This window comes from Podarcis raffonei, chromosome 4 (assembly GCF_027172205.1).
Source record: "Podarcis raffonei isolate rPodRaf1 chromosome 4, rPodRaf1.pri, whole genome shotgun sequence".
Lineage (NCBI taxonomy): Eukaryota > Metazoa > Chordata > Lepidosauria > Squamata > Lacertidae > Podarcis > Podarcis raffonei.
In genome coordinates this window covers 6,592,759-6,608,413 of record NC_070605.1, presented here as the reverse complement: position 1 = coordinate 6,608,413, position 15,655 = coordinate 6,592,759, and the positions used below count along the sequence as shown (strand labels likewise).

Sequence of the window (15,655 nt, the reverse complement as noted above, 5' to 3'; positions counted from 1 at the left end):
CCCAAAAGCATGCGCAGAGTTCCTCTCCTCTCTGCCCTATTCATTGACGAGCAAGCAAACTGCCTGAGTCGATCCGATGAAACAGCTTCCTTGGCAGGTCTCATTTCTATGGTTTGGAAGAATCACTCGCAGGAGCACAAATTTATTCAAAATTGCAAAATGATAAAATCAGCTGCTGTAGATGCCACCTGCTTTTTTGGACCTTAATAGAAAGCATCCGGTTCTGCAACAAGCAACCCACTCCTTCCTGGAAGTAGAACTCACTATTTGTCTCCAAAGTCCAAAGTTCTAACCTCTGTTATGTAAAATCTTCCCAGAGCTCAGCAGCAGCAGCAGAGATCATGCTTTGAATTCAGAAAGTCCCATCCTGAGATCTAAACAGTAAAGAATCAGTCACCTACTACAAGCAGCCGGAAGGGCCTTTCAAATTCAAATGCAAACTTTGCTTATCTGGTCTGAAAAGCAGGGTTTTTCTGTGTGTTTGGGACATGGGGTAGGTTGCCAACAAACTCAGCTCTTATTCCGAGGGATACTTCTTCCACTTCTTTCTGTAATGTTCTTGTTATAGGAAAAAATGGGGGGTGGGTTGGCTTTTGCTGCCCAGCTCCCCAAGGGACTGGGTCTCCTAAGTCCCTGATTGGTCAGAGATGAATGGATGGAGGCAAGATCTTTACTTTTCTGTTGCAACAAAGTTCCCTCCCCTCCTTGCAAGGAGGTAGGAGAGATCGAGAACAATGGTGCACAAGCTCCTATAAAGACTTTTGAAATTGCCCACTTTGTTGCCCAAGACCACCCCCCAAAACATCATACATACATCACAGAAGGAGGCGGTCTCCAGCAGAAATTTGAGAGGGTTGCTTCTCTCCTGTCTGCCAGGATACCTGATAATGCCTCACTTGATTGCAGTTTCTGGGTAGCCTGGCCATTCCTTTGAGATGGTAAATACTTTAGTTCCTGAATCTCTTCCTCATATCAATACAGTCATACCTTGGGTTGAAGTTGCTTCAGGTTGAGCTCTTTCGGGTTGCAATCTGCAGCAACCTGGAAGTAACGGAACGCGTTACTTCCGGGTTTCGCTGCTCGCGCATGCACAGACACTCAAAATGACGCCATGCGCATGCGTGGAAGCGGCAAATTGCGACCCGCACACGTGCAGATGTGCAGTCGCAGGGGGCATTCGCTTCAGGATGCGAACCGGGCTTCAGAACGGATCCCGTTCGCATCCTGAGGTACCACTGTAGTTTATTAAACTTAACAGATACTTGCTGAACTGTATTTGCAGGGACTTGTAAGTTCCTACAGTCCAAAGACAATTGGAAAGCTTTTCCCATTTCCTTCCTCCTTGCAGAGAAATATTTTAGGTCAATTTGGGAGAGTAAAATGGCTTCAGGATTGCTATGTGTTTGCCTTGTACATATATGAACATTTATTCTATATTTGAGACCTTAGAATTCTAATAACACTCTTAACTGCCTTCTCCGTAACCAGATAAAGGTAATCTCTGAATACCTGATTCTGATCACAACCGACAGAGCAAAGTCTCCTATCTCCCAGGAATCTTGCTTTGCAAGCTTCGCAAATCAAGGACAGGCTCAGGTGCGCGTTGGCCTGATCTGACAAGGCAGTCCACCTGCTGCTAAGTCCTCATCATGATCTGTGCAGTTTATTAGCAGCCATAAAACTGTTTGTCCCAGGAAGGCTAAGTGAGGTCCTGGGCGTACGCCAAGCAGATCTTGTGCATGCTTATAAGTCTCAAAGACTTCAGTCAAGGAGACTGACGGTCGCATAAGAAGTACTTATTCCTGCATTGCAGGGGGGGTTGGACTAGATGACCCCTGGGGTCCCTTCCAAGTCCACGATTCTAAGCATCTTTGCAATGGATTAGGGCTTAAGGTGACATCCTTAGTACAGTATATGCTGAGGGTCCGCCACACCCTCCAGTTCTGATCTGCAGGTCCAAATACAGACTAGGGCAAAGGGTTGATCGATGCTTCGAAGGACCCAGTTGCAGGGATGCCAAAACAAGATGCAGGGATGCCAAAACAAGAGTAGCTCAGTTGGTTAGAGCATGGCACTGATAACGCCAAGGTTGCAGGTTCGATCCCTGCAAGAGACAGCTGCATATTCCTGCATTGCAGGGGGTTCCACTGGGTCCCTTCCAACTCGACAATTCTCTCCAAATTCTGTTCTAATTCGAATGCTTTATTATAAAGGTGTATCAAGAGATTTACATGCAGGATTCCTAGCTGCTACACTTCAGGATGGCTACTGAAGCGGCATGGCTTTGTCAGTGAGGCTTACTTATAGGAAAAGCAAGCTTGGCTAGCTGGCAGCAACAGCCCCATTTCCTCTTCTTCTTTGGCAATCACTCGTAGCTGAGTAAGATTGTCTTCCATAAACACGTTTGAGTAGTGAGTCCGTAAGTGACTGTGGAGGCCAATTCTGGATCCACACATCCTTCCACAGTGGGGACATTGGTTCCCAGGTGAGAGTTGATCACGGTGTGGATTTGCCAAGCATGCCTTCCTCTTAGCACGTTTCTCCCTTGCGTCCTGAATTCCAGTGTCTTCAAAGCCCATGACACCTTTGGTCAAGGCTGTTCTCCAACTGGAGCGCTTGCAGGCCAGTGTTTCCCAATTGTCAGCGTTTACACTACATTTTTTAAGATTTGCCTTGAGACAGTCTTTAAACCTCTTTTGTTGACCACCAACATTACGCTTTCCATTTTTAAGTTCGGAATAGAGTAGTTGCTTTGGAAGACGATCATCAGGCATCCACACAACATGACCAGTCCAACAAAGTTGATGTTGAAGAATCAGTGATTCGACACTGGTGATCTTTGCTTCTTCCAGTACACTGATATTACCGTAGTTCGCCTATCCTCCCAAGTGATGTGTCAAATTTTTTGGAGACACCAAAAAATTAACCACCCCTGGCTTAGAGGCCTCTTCCCCAGCACTCGACAGGCAGGCAGCAGGAGAAGCCTGTCCTCCCCCAACTCGCTAAACCAAAAGTTAAGGCTTCAAAGCAAGCAGATAAGGAGATGTGACCCCATTTTACAGCTCACACCAATTCACCCCACTGTCCTCTTGGGGCAATTGCCTCCTCACCTCCCTCACCCCAGTTTAAAACTGCTGCCCTTTATTCCAACTCAAGCTGCATCTATATTGGACTTGAAACCATTTCACATTGCATATTTACCATATTTTTCTGTGTATAAAAGGTAAAGGTAAAGGTACCCCTGCCCGTACGGGCCAGTCTCGACAGACTCTAGGGTTGTGCGCTCATCTCACCCAAGAGGCCGGGAGCATTATGCTAAAAATTGGGGGTCGTCTTATATACGGATAGTGGAGAGGTGGGACGAGCGATTGGTGGCTACCGCGAGCGGGAGGTTGTCAGTGGCGTTTTTGCGTGTGATTGGTGGGTGCGGGAAGGTCCGCTGGCTATTGGCTGCTGCGGCAATGGGGCGTGCGATTGGCGCTTGCTTTCGGTGAGCATGCAGACAATTGACGGGTTTGTCGATGTGCGTGCAATTGGCTGTGGCGGTCCTGCGGGTTAGCAATTTTTGAAACCCCCCCCCCATTAAAAGTTCAACATGTCTGGGCAGTCCTCCCCCCACTTTCTCAACTTGGAGTCCCAAAATATATACATGGGGGCGTCTTATAGATGGAAAAATAGGGTATTTTATTACAGTGTTTTAGACTGTTTCTCTCCCCCACCCCGAATCCCGCAATTGCTACAGTATGAAATTGTGTAACTGTTTCTATTCCTGATGCTTTTTATGAGGAACTGCTTCAAAGTTTTTGATGGGATTTAAGTCATGAATGGAAATAAATAGGCAAATAGACAAAGCTTTCCTTTGGGGTGTCTTTGAACTCTTCAATTCTATGTTTTGGAGCACTTCCGAGGCGATATTCTCTGTCTCCTTGATGGGGCACGCTTGGCAAGTGGGAGCTCAGTGCTCCTTTGAACAATCATTGACTGACGATTTCTCGGCTGATCTTTGGAACCAGGGAAGTCTGCTTCTTTAAGGCTTAAGGAGCTCTTGGCTTTCATCAGCTGTGCTGCCAGCCCACCTGAGAGAGAGAGAAAGCAGCTGCAGGTGAGAATGCTCAGGTATAAAAGGTCTGTTGGGAGGGTTTCTTGTGTTTGAAAGTGGGTCTTCTTTGGCTGTGTGCACAGGTAAGTGATGGAGGAATGCACTGGCGCTCCTTTAGAAACTCTTGCCTAGTATGCTTGTGAAGGACAGTTTTCTGGAATTACAATGCTGTTTGTGGAACACAGCTCATCTCCTCTCGTATCTTTCCTTTCTTGTTTTCGCGTCTTTCTTCCTTATTGTTGATACTGCTTTTTATGTATTAGAAAGTGAAGGCAGCTATTTTAAAAAGTGGATAGAAATGAAACCAGCTCGATGGCTGCAGTTTTCCTGGCTCCTGTGGATTTGGGCCAGGGGCTCTGGAGGTCCGTTCTTAACCTGAAACTGTTCTTAACCTGAAGCACCACTTTAGCTAATGGGGCCTCTTGCTGCTGCCGTGCCACCGGAGCACAATTTCTGTTCTCATCCTGAAGCAAAGTTCTTAACCTGAGGTACTATTTCTGGGTTAGCGAAGTCTGTCACCTGAAGCGTATGTAACCCAAGGCCCACTGTATTATTTCATAAAATTTATTCACCACCTGAATGTAAAACACACTCAAATCCATTAACAACAAAAAAAAAAAAGGGAAAATAAAGTTGTCAACAAGAAGAATTAGCAATTTAAGATTTTTAAAATGTTACTGGCAGAATCCGGGACCAGGGGAGAGAGACAGCGGAAGAAGACTGGAAGAAATTTAAGGACTATCTTAAGAAATATTGTAAAATTATTGAATGTTAGAATGACGCTAGTTTAGAATTTATGTGGTTTTCAGCTGTAATGGATAAGTAAAAGAAAATGAAAGGTCAAAAATTTAATTAGAATGAAGGGAAAGGATTTGTTGAATCAAATAAATTAGAAATTGGAATACAGAAAGGGGAGGTATGAGGAAGTCGGGGAAGTAAGTTATAAGAAAACAAGGGATTGAAAGTATACTTGTTCTTATTTTTGTTTGTGTGTATTTTTTTTTTCTTGTATTGTTTTGTTTTTATATAATTTTTGAAACTTTAATAAAAATCTTCAAAAAAAGATTTTTAAAATGTTATAATAATATTCAATCTTGCATAACCTTTTAAAATACCTGGGCAGCCTTGTCTATACAAAAATGTTTTCAGGAGGCACAAAGAATACAGCAAAGGTGCCTGGCCAATGTCAATAAGCAGGGAGTTCCAGAGGGCAGGTTTTGCCACACTGAGAGATCAAGTTCTTAGCAATAAGGAACAGATATCTCTTGGCACCTGTAACTGTGCCAGTTCCCCATATCAAAGCAGTCAAGTGGGCATGTAAAGGGCACTTGTTTTCTTTTGTAAGGCTTTGTTTTCCAGCAAAAATAAAAGTTTAGTGGTTTTTTTTAAACCTGAGAATGGGGAAACTGGTTTCCAAAAGTGTGGGTAAGGGAAGTTCTCTGCTGATCTTACCTGGGTGAGTAGACACAGTTGAGGGGGAGGGAGGGAGAGAGTTAAGGATAGATGACTGAGGTGGGAGCAGAAGCATCTGCTGCAATTTCCTCTCCTGGTTGCAGGCAATGTTGATCACAGCTCCAGACATGCTCAGTTCACGGCACTGAGAGCAGCCGACAAAGCTGCCCTCTTCAGCCTTGACAAGCCAGGTGGGTCCTTGTGATGCTGCAGCTATTTGGTTCTTTGAATCTATTCCTTTCTCTCTCTCTCCCGCCACCATCTGCAGGGAGATGGCAGCGTGCAGGAAGTTGCTGGGGCTGCTGGCTCTCTTGGCTGCCGGGGCTGCTGATGTCTCGGTGCTGAACACGTGCATGGATGGCAAACATCACAAGACGGAGCCTGGTAAAGAGGATGAGCTGCATGGGCAGGTAGGGCTCTCTCCCCAGATGGGATTCTGAAACTCAGTTCTATTCCGTGATCTGAGCTGTGCTAGAGAGAGTGAGTGGAGGGCAACGGCAGTGAAATATACTCTGAGTCGAGAGTGGATTTCCTGCTCTTTATTCAGCTCATAGTGGTGAGGAGGAATGGAAGTTCCCCCAGAATGTCTGCTTTATATACATTATTTACACGATGGGCCCCACGTGATTGGCTAATTCCAGGATTCTCCTGTAGGCCAATCAGGTTGCAGATTCACTTCCACCTGGAGCTGGATTGGGTGGCTCCTGTGGACCAATCAGACTGCTGTATTCTGGATCCTATTGTTCTAGGGCCAATCAGACTGCTGCATTCTGAATCCTATTGTTCTAGGGCCAATCAGACTGCTGCATTCTGAATCCTATTGTTCTAGGGCCAATCAGACTGCTGCATTCCAAATCCTATTGTTCTAGGACCAATCAGGCTGCTGCATTTTGGATCCTATTCAACTCAGTACATAACAGGCAGCCTTTGCCAAACCTGGTGCTCTGCTGATGATGTTGGACTACAACTCCCATCAATCTCAGCCAACAGAGGTTGGGCAAGGCCATAGCTCTGAAGGAAAGCCAGCTTACTATTTTTAATTTTTGCAAAGGCTATTCTAGGCTGCATCAACAGAGGTCTAGTGTCCAGATCAAGGGAAGTCATAGTCCCAGTCTATTCCATCTTGGTCAGGCCCCACCAGTGTCCAGTTTTGGGGACCCCGGTTTAAGAAGGATGTTGTCATCCTTCTGGAAGGGGTCAGAGGAGAATAACCAAGAGGATCCCCGGGCCACAAGCCTGGGTAGTGTGTATGGAGTTCCTGGACTGCCTAGACAAGTCTCATTGATGTGGTCCGAAGGAAAGCAGAGCAAGACATTTGACACCAGTTGGCTGCAGGAAGAAGAAGATTTTGGATTTGATATCCCGCTTTATCACTACCCAAAGGAGTCTCAAAGCGGCTAACATTCTCCTTTCTCTTCCTCCCCCACAACAAACACTCTGTGAGGTGAGTGGGGCTGAGAGACTTCAGAGAAGTGTGACTGGCCCAAGGTCACCCAGCAGCTGCATGTGGAGGAGCGGGGAAGCGAACCCGGTTCACCAGATTACGAGTCCACCGCTCTTAACCACTACACCACACTGCAGGAGTTGCTGGAAGGAGGCAGACAAGGTGCCATCCAACCGCCTTAGGGACCACATTCTGGATTTGTGTAGGGTTTACTCCTTAGGGTCTGGAAACCAAGCCTTAAGAGCTGGGGTGTGCCTCCCAACCCTATAGTTCTATAGGTGTTGAAATATACTCAGAGTCGCAAAGTGATTTCATGCTCTTTATTCAGCTCATAGTGGTGAGGAGGAATGAATGAATGAAAGTCCCCTCAAAGTATCTGCTTTATATACATTATTTACACAATGGGCTGCACATGATTGGCTAATTCCGGAATTCTACTGTAAGCCAATCAGGTTGTGGATTCACTTCTATCTGGAGCATGATTGGGTGGTTCCTGCCAACCAATCATATTGCTGCATTGTTCTAGGACCAATCAGACTGCTGCATTCTGAATCCTATTGTTCTAGGACCAATCAGACTGCTGCAGTTTGGATCCTATTGTTCTAGGACCAATCAGACTGCTGCAGTTTGGATCCTATTCAACTCAGTACATAACAGGTGTACAATTTAATGACAAGCAAAATGAGAATAAATTTGCCACTGGCTAGGAAGCAGGGCTTGGGGTTTGAGTGAGTGAAGGCAGCGTGGAACATCCTAGTCTTCTTGTGACTTGGGAGGGCGAGGTGCTAGATGAGTTGGCCTTTCCTCCCCCATCCCTCTTTCCCCCTCCTCCCATAGTGCTCCCCATGGAAAGAAAATGCTTGCTGTACAAATAGCACCAGTCACGCCGCCCATGATGACCAGTCCTACCTGTACAACTTCAACTGGAACCACTGCGGGATCATGTCAGATGCGTGTAAACGGCACTTCATCCAGGACACCTGCCTCTACGAATGCTCGCCCAACCTGGGCCCCTGGATTAACAAGGTGGGCTTTGGGGTTTGACCTTTAAAGCCCTATGCAGCCTAGGACCCTCGTACCTACGGGACCACCTCTCCTGGTATGCCCCGCGGAGGACCTTAAGGTCCACAAATGACAACATTCTGGAGGTCCCAAGTCGCAAGGTGGTTAGATTGGTCTCAATTAGGGCCAGGGCCTTTTCAGTACTGGCCCCGACTTGGTGGAATGCTCTGTCACAAGAGACCAGGGCCCTGCGGGACTTAACATCTTTCCGCAGGGCCTGCAAGACAGAGCTGTTCCGCCTGGCCTTTGGCTTGGACTCAGTCTGACCCTTTTGTTTCCCTCCCCTGATGGTTTTGATCTATGGGCTACTTTTAAAATGAGGCTGCATTTTAAATTGCATTTTAACCTGTATTTTAAATTGGGTCCCCCCCCCCCATTATGTTTTTACTGTAATTTTACTGATGTTAGCTGCCCTGAGCCTGGCTCTGGCTGGGGAGGGCAGTGTATACGTAAATAAAATTTATTATTATCAGCATTTCACCAGTGTGCATCTACTCCCCACGCTCCCCTAAAAGAGAACCGGACCGAATTTGCTGGACTTTGGTTGCCCTGCGTTTTTCCATGTCTAGAGAAAGGAATTGCAGCAGTGGTTCTTAAACCTTCTGGGGGGGGCACCCCACCCGGGTTCCATAAATTCACCCCCCAACTCTATGGAATGTGTTATTCAGAATAATGGTTTGCATGACCCACTAAGGAAGGCAGTAACATGAAAAAATGCAAAACCGTAACAACCAATTGTCCATTTATTAAAAATCCAGTTAAAATTATTTAGTTTAATTCAATTTGTTTTAAATATTTTGATGAATTCTCTAAAGATATTTCAAAGCATTTATCAGGCAGTTTTTCTTTAACATACGTAATTTCTTCTTGACTTCCTACCCTTCCTTTCCTGATTTTTAAAAAACTTTTTTATTAGCTGCCTTATAACAACTGTTTTTATTGTCTAAACCCCAATATCTTTCGTTCTTTCAATAATCCACTGCTTATACTTCAAATCCTGACTTCATATACGAGTATAGTATGATACGTAACACTGAGGAACAAAATTTTTGTTGCATTGACACCTGCAGTTGTTCTAACTTAATTTCAATGTGCTGATTTCATATCTGAAGTTGGTTTTGTTCTGTAAGCACTAGTTTTTTTTGCAATTCATGTTTTTCACTGTTCACCATAATCTTTTTCACAATGCTAGAATTCAATATTTTATTAAACACATAGCCAAAGTAGTACAATATGAGTATAAATGTACGTGACTTGAAGAAGCCATGGTCCGATCTGAAAAATACAAATATACAAATACAACACTATAAAAATAAAGAAAAATTAAGTTTGCAAAATAATAATTACCATGTGGTTAGGGCAGATCAACGTGTCAGTGTCCACTTATCACCAGTGTAAATATGACATATCGGCAAAAGTCGTAAATTGAAAGATAACTATAGCACGTACACGCAAATCGATTTCAGATTTGAAACCAGCATTGAAAGAACATATAAGAACAGTTGAAAAATCTCATGTAACAGAAAATGGAAAAAAAAACCCAAAATTGTTCCCCAGTGATCCATCAATGGTCCCCATGCCTCCTTAAACAGTTCATCATTATGAAAGCTGGAGATAGAGACCTGCTTGCTCTGTGCTGGATCCAAAGCTGTGATGAATGGAGAAGCAAGACCAGTTGAGGTCTTAGTGCTGTGAGACCCTCCATCTTGTGCCCAGGTTGTGTACCTGTGCAAATAAAACCAGATATCCTAAAGACATCGGTCTCTGCTGACCTTCATTCCAAGAAAAGCAAACCTGGGCAATCTCCTGGAGTCTCTCTGCTCAGAGATTGGGGTGGCATAGAACAACATTTCTTGGCCTTTCAGAGCTGACGAAATCAAGCCACAAGCTGTGCCGTTAATCTTTGGGTGTGGGGCGCCCTTCCACTTCCCCCTAACCTTCCCCCACCCCCTGCATAAATCTAACTTATTCCTCCCCGTGCAGGTGGATCAGACCTGGCGCAAAGAAAGAATCCTGGATGTCCCGCTGTGCAAAGAAGATTGTGAGCAGTGGTGGAAAGACTGTCGAAATGACATGACGTGCAAGGAGAACTGGCACGTGGGCTGGGACTGGTCCCAAGGTCAGTTGGCGCTGCAGAGAGAATAATAATAATAAAAAATTTATTATTTATACCCTGCCCATCCGGCTGGGCTTCCCCAGCCACTCTGGGCAACTTCCAACAAAATATTAAAATACAGTAATGCATCAAACATTAAAAGCTTCCCTAAACAGGGCTGCCTTCACATGTCTTCCAAAAGTCAGATAGTTGTTTATTTCCTTGACATCTGGTGGGAGGGCATTCCACAGGGCGGGTGCCACTACCGAGAAGGCCCTCTGCCTGGTTCTCTGTAACTTGGCTTCTCGCAGGGAGGGAACCGCCAGAAGGCCCTCAGCGCTGGACCTCTGTGTACGGGTAGAATGGTGGGGGTGGAGACGCTCCTTCATGTCTACTGGACCGAGGCCGTTTAGGTTGCAGAGTTGGGACTTCTGGCCAAAACAGAGCCGGTTCACCCATAATACTATGCCCCTAGTTTATTTTAAACCCAAGGGTGCGGAACTAGACCAGGTCAGAGGGCCAGTTCCTTATCTCCTCCACCCAATCGCAGGGCCAAGTCTGAGAGGTGAGTGGGGCATTGGGTGGCTTAGGCATACAATGAAGCTGAATGCTGGAAGATTCAGGACACAAAAGGACTTCTTTACACTGTGCATGGTTAAACTGTGGAACTCTCTGCCACAAGAGGCAGCAGTGGCCTCCAGCTTGGATGGCTTTAAAAGAGATTCAGACAAATTCATGGAGGAGGAGAGGGCTATTGATGGCTCCTAGCCAGGATGGCTGTGCTCTGCCTCCCCAGAAGCTGCAATGCTTCTGAATCCTGGTTTACTGGGAACCCCAGGAGGGGGCAGCGTTGTTCTTGCGCTTGGATCCTGCTTGCGGGTTTCGCTTTGGGGCATCCTGTTGGCCTCTGTGAGAGCAGGATGCTGGCCTAGATGGGCCCCCCTTGGCCTGATCCAGCAAGCCCTTGTTAATGTTCTTACAGACTTGACTGTCCAGGTGAGTGGGATTTTGTCTGGCTGTGTGCTAATGCCAACTCGGTTTTAAAAATGAATTGTCCAAAGCATTTGGCCATATTAAAATTGTGGGTGGTATCCAGACAGGCAACGAATGAAAAAGAAGTGTCAATTCAGGGGACGGGTTTATTCTTTTTATATAAATTTTTATTAATTTTTTAACATACCATTTTCAACAGTAATTAAACATACTTTTACACCTTGTTCTGAGGCAAGGAAGAAGGGCTACCCCTATGCTATTCTCATTCTCATATTCCTCCAATGCTCCAATATGCCCGGTTGCTAGGAGCTGTTCCATTTGCAATGTTTCAAAGGCATCTAACTTTTGCAATTTCCTCTTTATGTCTGAAGCGCTCTGAGCCACAAATGCCGCATTTACCATTTGCTTACTATTATTATTCCCTATTACATTTAAAACTCATAACCAATATCTCTATTCCTCCAATTGCGCTAATCCAACAAAATCTCTGCTACTTCCTCTGTTCCTCACATCTCTTCCCACTTGCATCCTTCCACGCTGCGATCCCCATTCACGTCCACGTCCCCCCTGTTCCCTGAATCCACCTTCTCCCTCTGTTTCCCCTGCGTCGGGGCACTCCTGTTTCCAATGTCCTTCCTTCCTGCAAATTGCACACGGATTCCTTCCCAACGGCAGTCCCCTTCCTCTTCCTTAACATACTGTAAGCCCTGATTATGTGTGAGTATATATGAATATATTGATTTCTGATATTATTGAACTGAGGCAATTTTTTTACTTCCATCAGTCCTGTCTGAAAATTTTCCAATATAATCTCTTAGTATGCCTTTCTTACTTTCCCTATTACATTTAAAACTCATAACCAATATCTCTATCTTTATCTACTTTGTAACACTTCATATATTTCTCCCTACAAAACTTATTGTAGTCCTACTAGCGTAATTTGTTGGTTACAATTGCTCTTCAAATAGTTCGTATATTTCTTCCAATCTTCTGTAAATCTCTGGTCCTGCAGGTTTCGAATCCTTCCTGTCATTTTGTCCAATTCTGCATAGTCTATTAATTTCGTCTGCCATTCTTCTTTTGACGGAATTTCTTGTTGCTTCCATTTCTGGACTAACAATACTCTTGCCGCTATTGTTGCAAATAAAAACAGTTTACCATCTTGCCTATTAATATCCTGACCTATAATACCAAGTAAAAATGCTTCTGTTTTTTTTAAGAATATATATTTCAACATCTTTTTCATCTCATTCTATGTCATTTCCCAGAAGTTCTTTACTTTCTTACATTCCCACCACATATGATAAAATGTTCCTTCTTTTTCTTTATACTTCCAACATTTATTATTTGTCTTATATGTTTTAGCTAATTTGGGGGAAGGGCTTTTTCTTAAGGTTGCCGTCCTGGCTGCCGGGGACAGATTAAGCTTTGTTACAATGCCAGCTTGATGTCTGGCGACTCTCCTCCTTTCTCTGGGATGGGTACCCAGCCAGCCGAGCATCTTGGAACGACAAGCCTTGCTCATCCTGACATCTCTTCCCTTCAATTCCAGGGTATAACCAGTGCCCCCACAGGTTGAAGTGTCAGCTGTGGGAATCCGTCTTTCCTAGTCCACAAGACCTGTGTGAGAAGATCTGGAGCAACTCCTACAAATATACCACCTTCACGAGGGGCAGCAAGCGCTGTATCCAGATGTGGTTTAACTCAACGCAGGGCAACCCCAATGTGGAGGTGGCAAAGTACTATGCCAATGCTGGGGCTGGTCTCTCGCCCTGGACGCTCCTGGTCTTTCTTTTCCCTGCCCTCCCAGCAACCCTGCTGTGAACTTTCAAGGGACTTCTCTGATCCTGAAGAGTTTTGACCCTGCAAGATTGCACTGGGATTTCCCACTTCCTCTATCGCAGTGAGAGTGCTCTTGTTCCGGGTTCCCAGGAAATAACACTCCAGCTTGCCTGTAAGAAGAGTTTATCTTCCGGGACTTCCTCCGAACATTGTTTCAGCTTCTGTTCATTTCTGTCACCTGGGCAAACTTGGTCTGCTTATGGGGACATGGAAAGGGAGGTGGCCTCTAGTAATAGGGGCGTTTGCAACCCCTGGGAACACACAACTGGAAGAAGGAATAAAAGCCTGGTTCTGCAATTTGATTTGCTGTTGTGCCCTTTGCTTTCATCAATGCAAAGAAGAGGGTCGATGCCTGATTATCAGTGCCTAGCCCTAAATACTTGCTTCCCACTGAAGGGGTGGTGGAGAATTTTCTTATCGCTTATTAATATTATCCTGCCTTTTTCCTGGGCTGAGATTCAAGGCAGCTTACTCAAATTAAAACACGGGTAAAATGCAGAAAGATACAAACTTATAGAAGATAATAATTAAAGAGTAATTAAACTCTAGTAGATTTAAACTAATATAGCAATAGATGGTAAAAACAGCGCAGTGCTATTTAAATGCCCTTTTCTTTAAAGCCAGTCCCCCAAAGCCTGTTGGAATAAGAAAGTCTTTACCTGCCCATGAAAGGACAAGGAAGGAGCAAATTTACGGTAGCTTTTCTAGGGAGGGACTTCCAAAGCTGTCTGGGAGCAGCCACCACCGACAAGGCCCTGCTATAAAAAAAATTGGGGGACCCCCTAAACCCTAGAAATTAATAAGTGGCAGGATTTTGATGATTTGGGAGGAATGATGATTTGCAGAGGAATTCCTGGGTTAGCCTACACAAAAAGACCTGGCCAAGGTAGGGCCGTTTAGGAACGAGAGGGGACCATTGAGAGCCACTGGCAACAGGAGAGAAGAACTGTCCTTCCCCTTTGCCCTGAGGTGTGAACAGAGGCTGGGGGGTTGGAAGGATGCCAGGGGAACTGGGTGTTTGATGTGACAGGAAAATGGGAGACTGGTAGCAAGAGGTTCTAGCAAGAAGGGCTGGGAGAGATGCCTTGGAGTCTAGGGCTTCACTGCTGTCGGGGGACAAGCCCCTCTTGAAAGGACCACGCTGTAAGATCAGGACCCCCTCCATGCAGATAGAAGGTGTAAATAGGTGAATCAACAATATTTCTTAAGGCTGTGTCAGTCTTCTGCCGTGTCTCAGTTATCTGAAGGAACACAAACCTGGTGTGAGGGCCTTGGACCCCTTGGAATCTTGCTGAAGGTGGGGGGTGGCACCCAACTTTTGCAACGGTGCTCTTCTGCACCCCCACCAAGCCTGCCTCTGAAGGTGAGATCAGTTCTTCCCCTGAAGATCTATGAGCCTAGGTCGACTCGTAGGGGAAGATAGTCTTTCAATTAGCCTGGGTCCAAGCCATGCGGATGGGACCTTCCAGCTTCAGAACTGACTGGAAGCCACCCAGGAAGTCCATTGCAATACACCCTTTCCCTAACGGGAATCTTCCTGCTCAGTGTTCCAGATGTAATAAACTAAAATCTACCCTTATTCCCTTATGGGGGACACGAGCCCTTATAGAGTCCTTTGCAGGTTCTCCATTGGTTGGAGGAAATAACAGAGGCCAACCAGAGAATACTGAGAAGCAAAGCAGCTCGTAAGCCTGATCTTTATTGAACTGTTGCAACAGGGTGCTCCCCTCACATGCAGGAAAGGAGGACCACCCAGAACCCAGGTGTGCCCACCCTTATATAGACATTTTAAATTGCCCACCCTGAAGTACAAGACCACCCCCAGAAACATCATACATCACAGAAGGGGTGTAGCTCAAGACCACCCCCCAGACGCATCATACCTACATCACAGAAAGGGTGGTCTACAACAGAAATCTGAGTGCGTTGTTTACCTCCTGTCTGGTAGGTTACCTGTTAATGCTTACTTGATTGGATAGGCTGGGGAGCCTGGCCAGCCTTTTATAATGATAAATACTTTATTCCTGAGCCAGGTCACAGGCTCATCCTATTCATACACAGACATACCCTTAAGACAGGATTTGTGAAGGAAAAGACAATGGAGAGGCTTTTTCCATTTTCCTTGACCTTGCAGAGAAAACATTTGGTCAGCTTGGGAGTCAAAATTGTTTCAGGGCTGTTTTCCTGTGCTGCTTCAGACATGTGGTTTATATATTGATGTATGTGTTTGCTTGGTACATTTATGAACATTTATTATATAAGACCTTTTTTTTTCACAGACAGGGAAGGAGTCACAGCTCAGTTGCAGGGCATCTGCTTTGCATACAGAAGGCCCCAGTCTTTCATCCCCAGGGGCATCTCTAGGGAGGGCTGAGAGAGTGAAATATACTTGGAGTCGAGAGTGGATTTCCTGCTCTTTATTCAGCTCATAGTGGTGAGGAGGAATGGAAGTTCCCCCAGAATGTCTGCTTTATATACATTATTTACACAATGGGCCCCACGTGATTGGCTAATTCCGGGATTTTCCTGTAGGCCAATCAGGTTACGGATTCACTTCCACCTGGAGCTGGATTGGGTGGCTCCTGTGGACCAATCAGACTGCTGCATTCTGAATCCTATTGTTCTAGGACCAATCAGACTGCTGCATTTTGGATCCTATTCAACTCAG

The 15,655-nt window shown here is 45.4% G+C and overlaps 1 protein-coding gene and 1 non-coding gene across 3 annotated transcripts; both read left to right on the top strand.

Annotated features, from left to right (window-relative positions):
- The first annotated feature begins 2,046 nt into the window (after positions 1 to 2,046).
- Positions 2,047 to 2,116, top strand: TRNAI-GAU (transfer RNA isoleucine (anticodon GAU)). The gene has a single exon. It is a non-coding gene; the product is annotated as a tRNA-Ile (tRNA).
- A 1,902-nt stretch (positions 2,117 to 4,018) lies between these two features.
- Positions 4,019 to 13,286, top strand: LOC128412439 (folate receptor gamma-like). Of its 2 annotated transcripts, none has more exons than XM_053385350.1 (5): positions 4,019 to 4,102; positions 5,820 to 5,961; positions 7,833 to 8,021; positions 10,041 to 10,176; positions 12,698 to 13,286. In XM_053385350.1, exons 2-5 carry the CDS (start codon positions 5,824 to 5,826, stop codon positions 12,967 to 12,969), a joined length of 735 nt encoding a protein of 244 aa, XP_053241325.1. In that variant the 5' UTR covers positions 4,019 to 4,102; positions 5,820 to 5,823; the 3' UTR covers positions 12,970 to 13,286. The 2 variants fall into 2 exon arrangements, with proteins under 2 accessions (XP_053241325.1, XP_053241324.1); XM_053385349.1 differs by having other exon boundaries at positions 4,029 to 4,116.
- Positions 13,287 to 15,655: the final 2,369 nt, after the last annotated feature.

Coding starts and splice junctions, on each gene's coding strand:
- LOC128412439 (XM_053385349.1), top strand. Junction 8,022..10,040: donor TGGGCCCCTGGATTAACAAG/GTGGGCTTTGGG, acceptor CTCCCCGTGCAG/GTGGATCAGACCTGGCGCAA. Junction 10,177..12,697: donor GGGCTGGGACTGGTCCCAAG/GTCAGTTGGCGC, acceptor CTTCAATTCCAG/GGTATAACCAGTGCCCCCAC.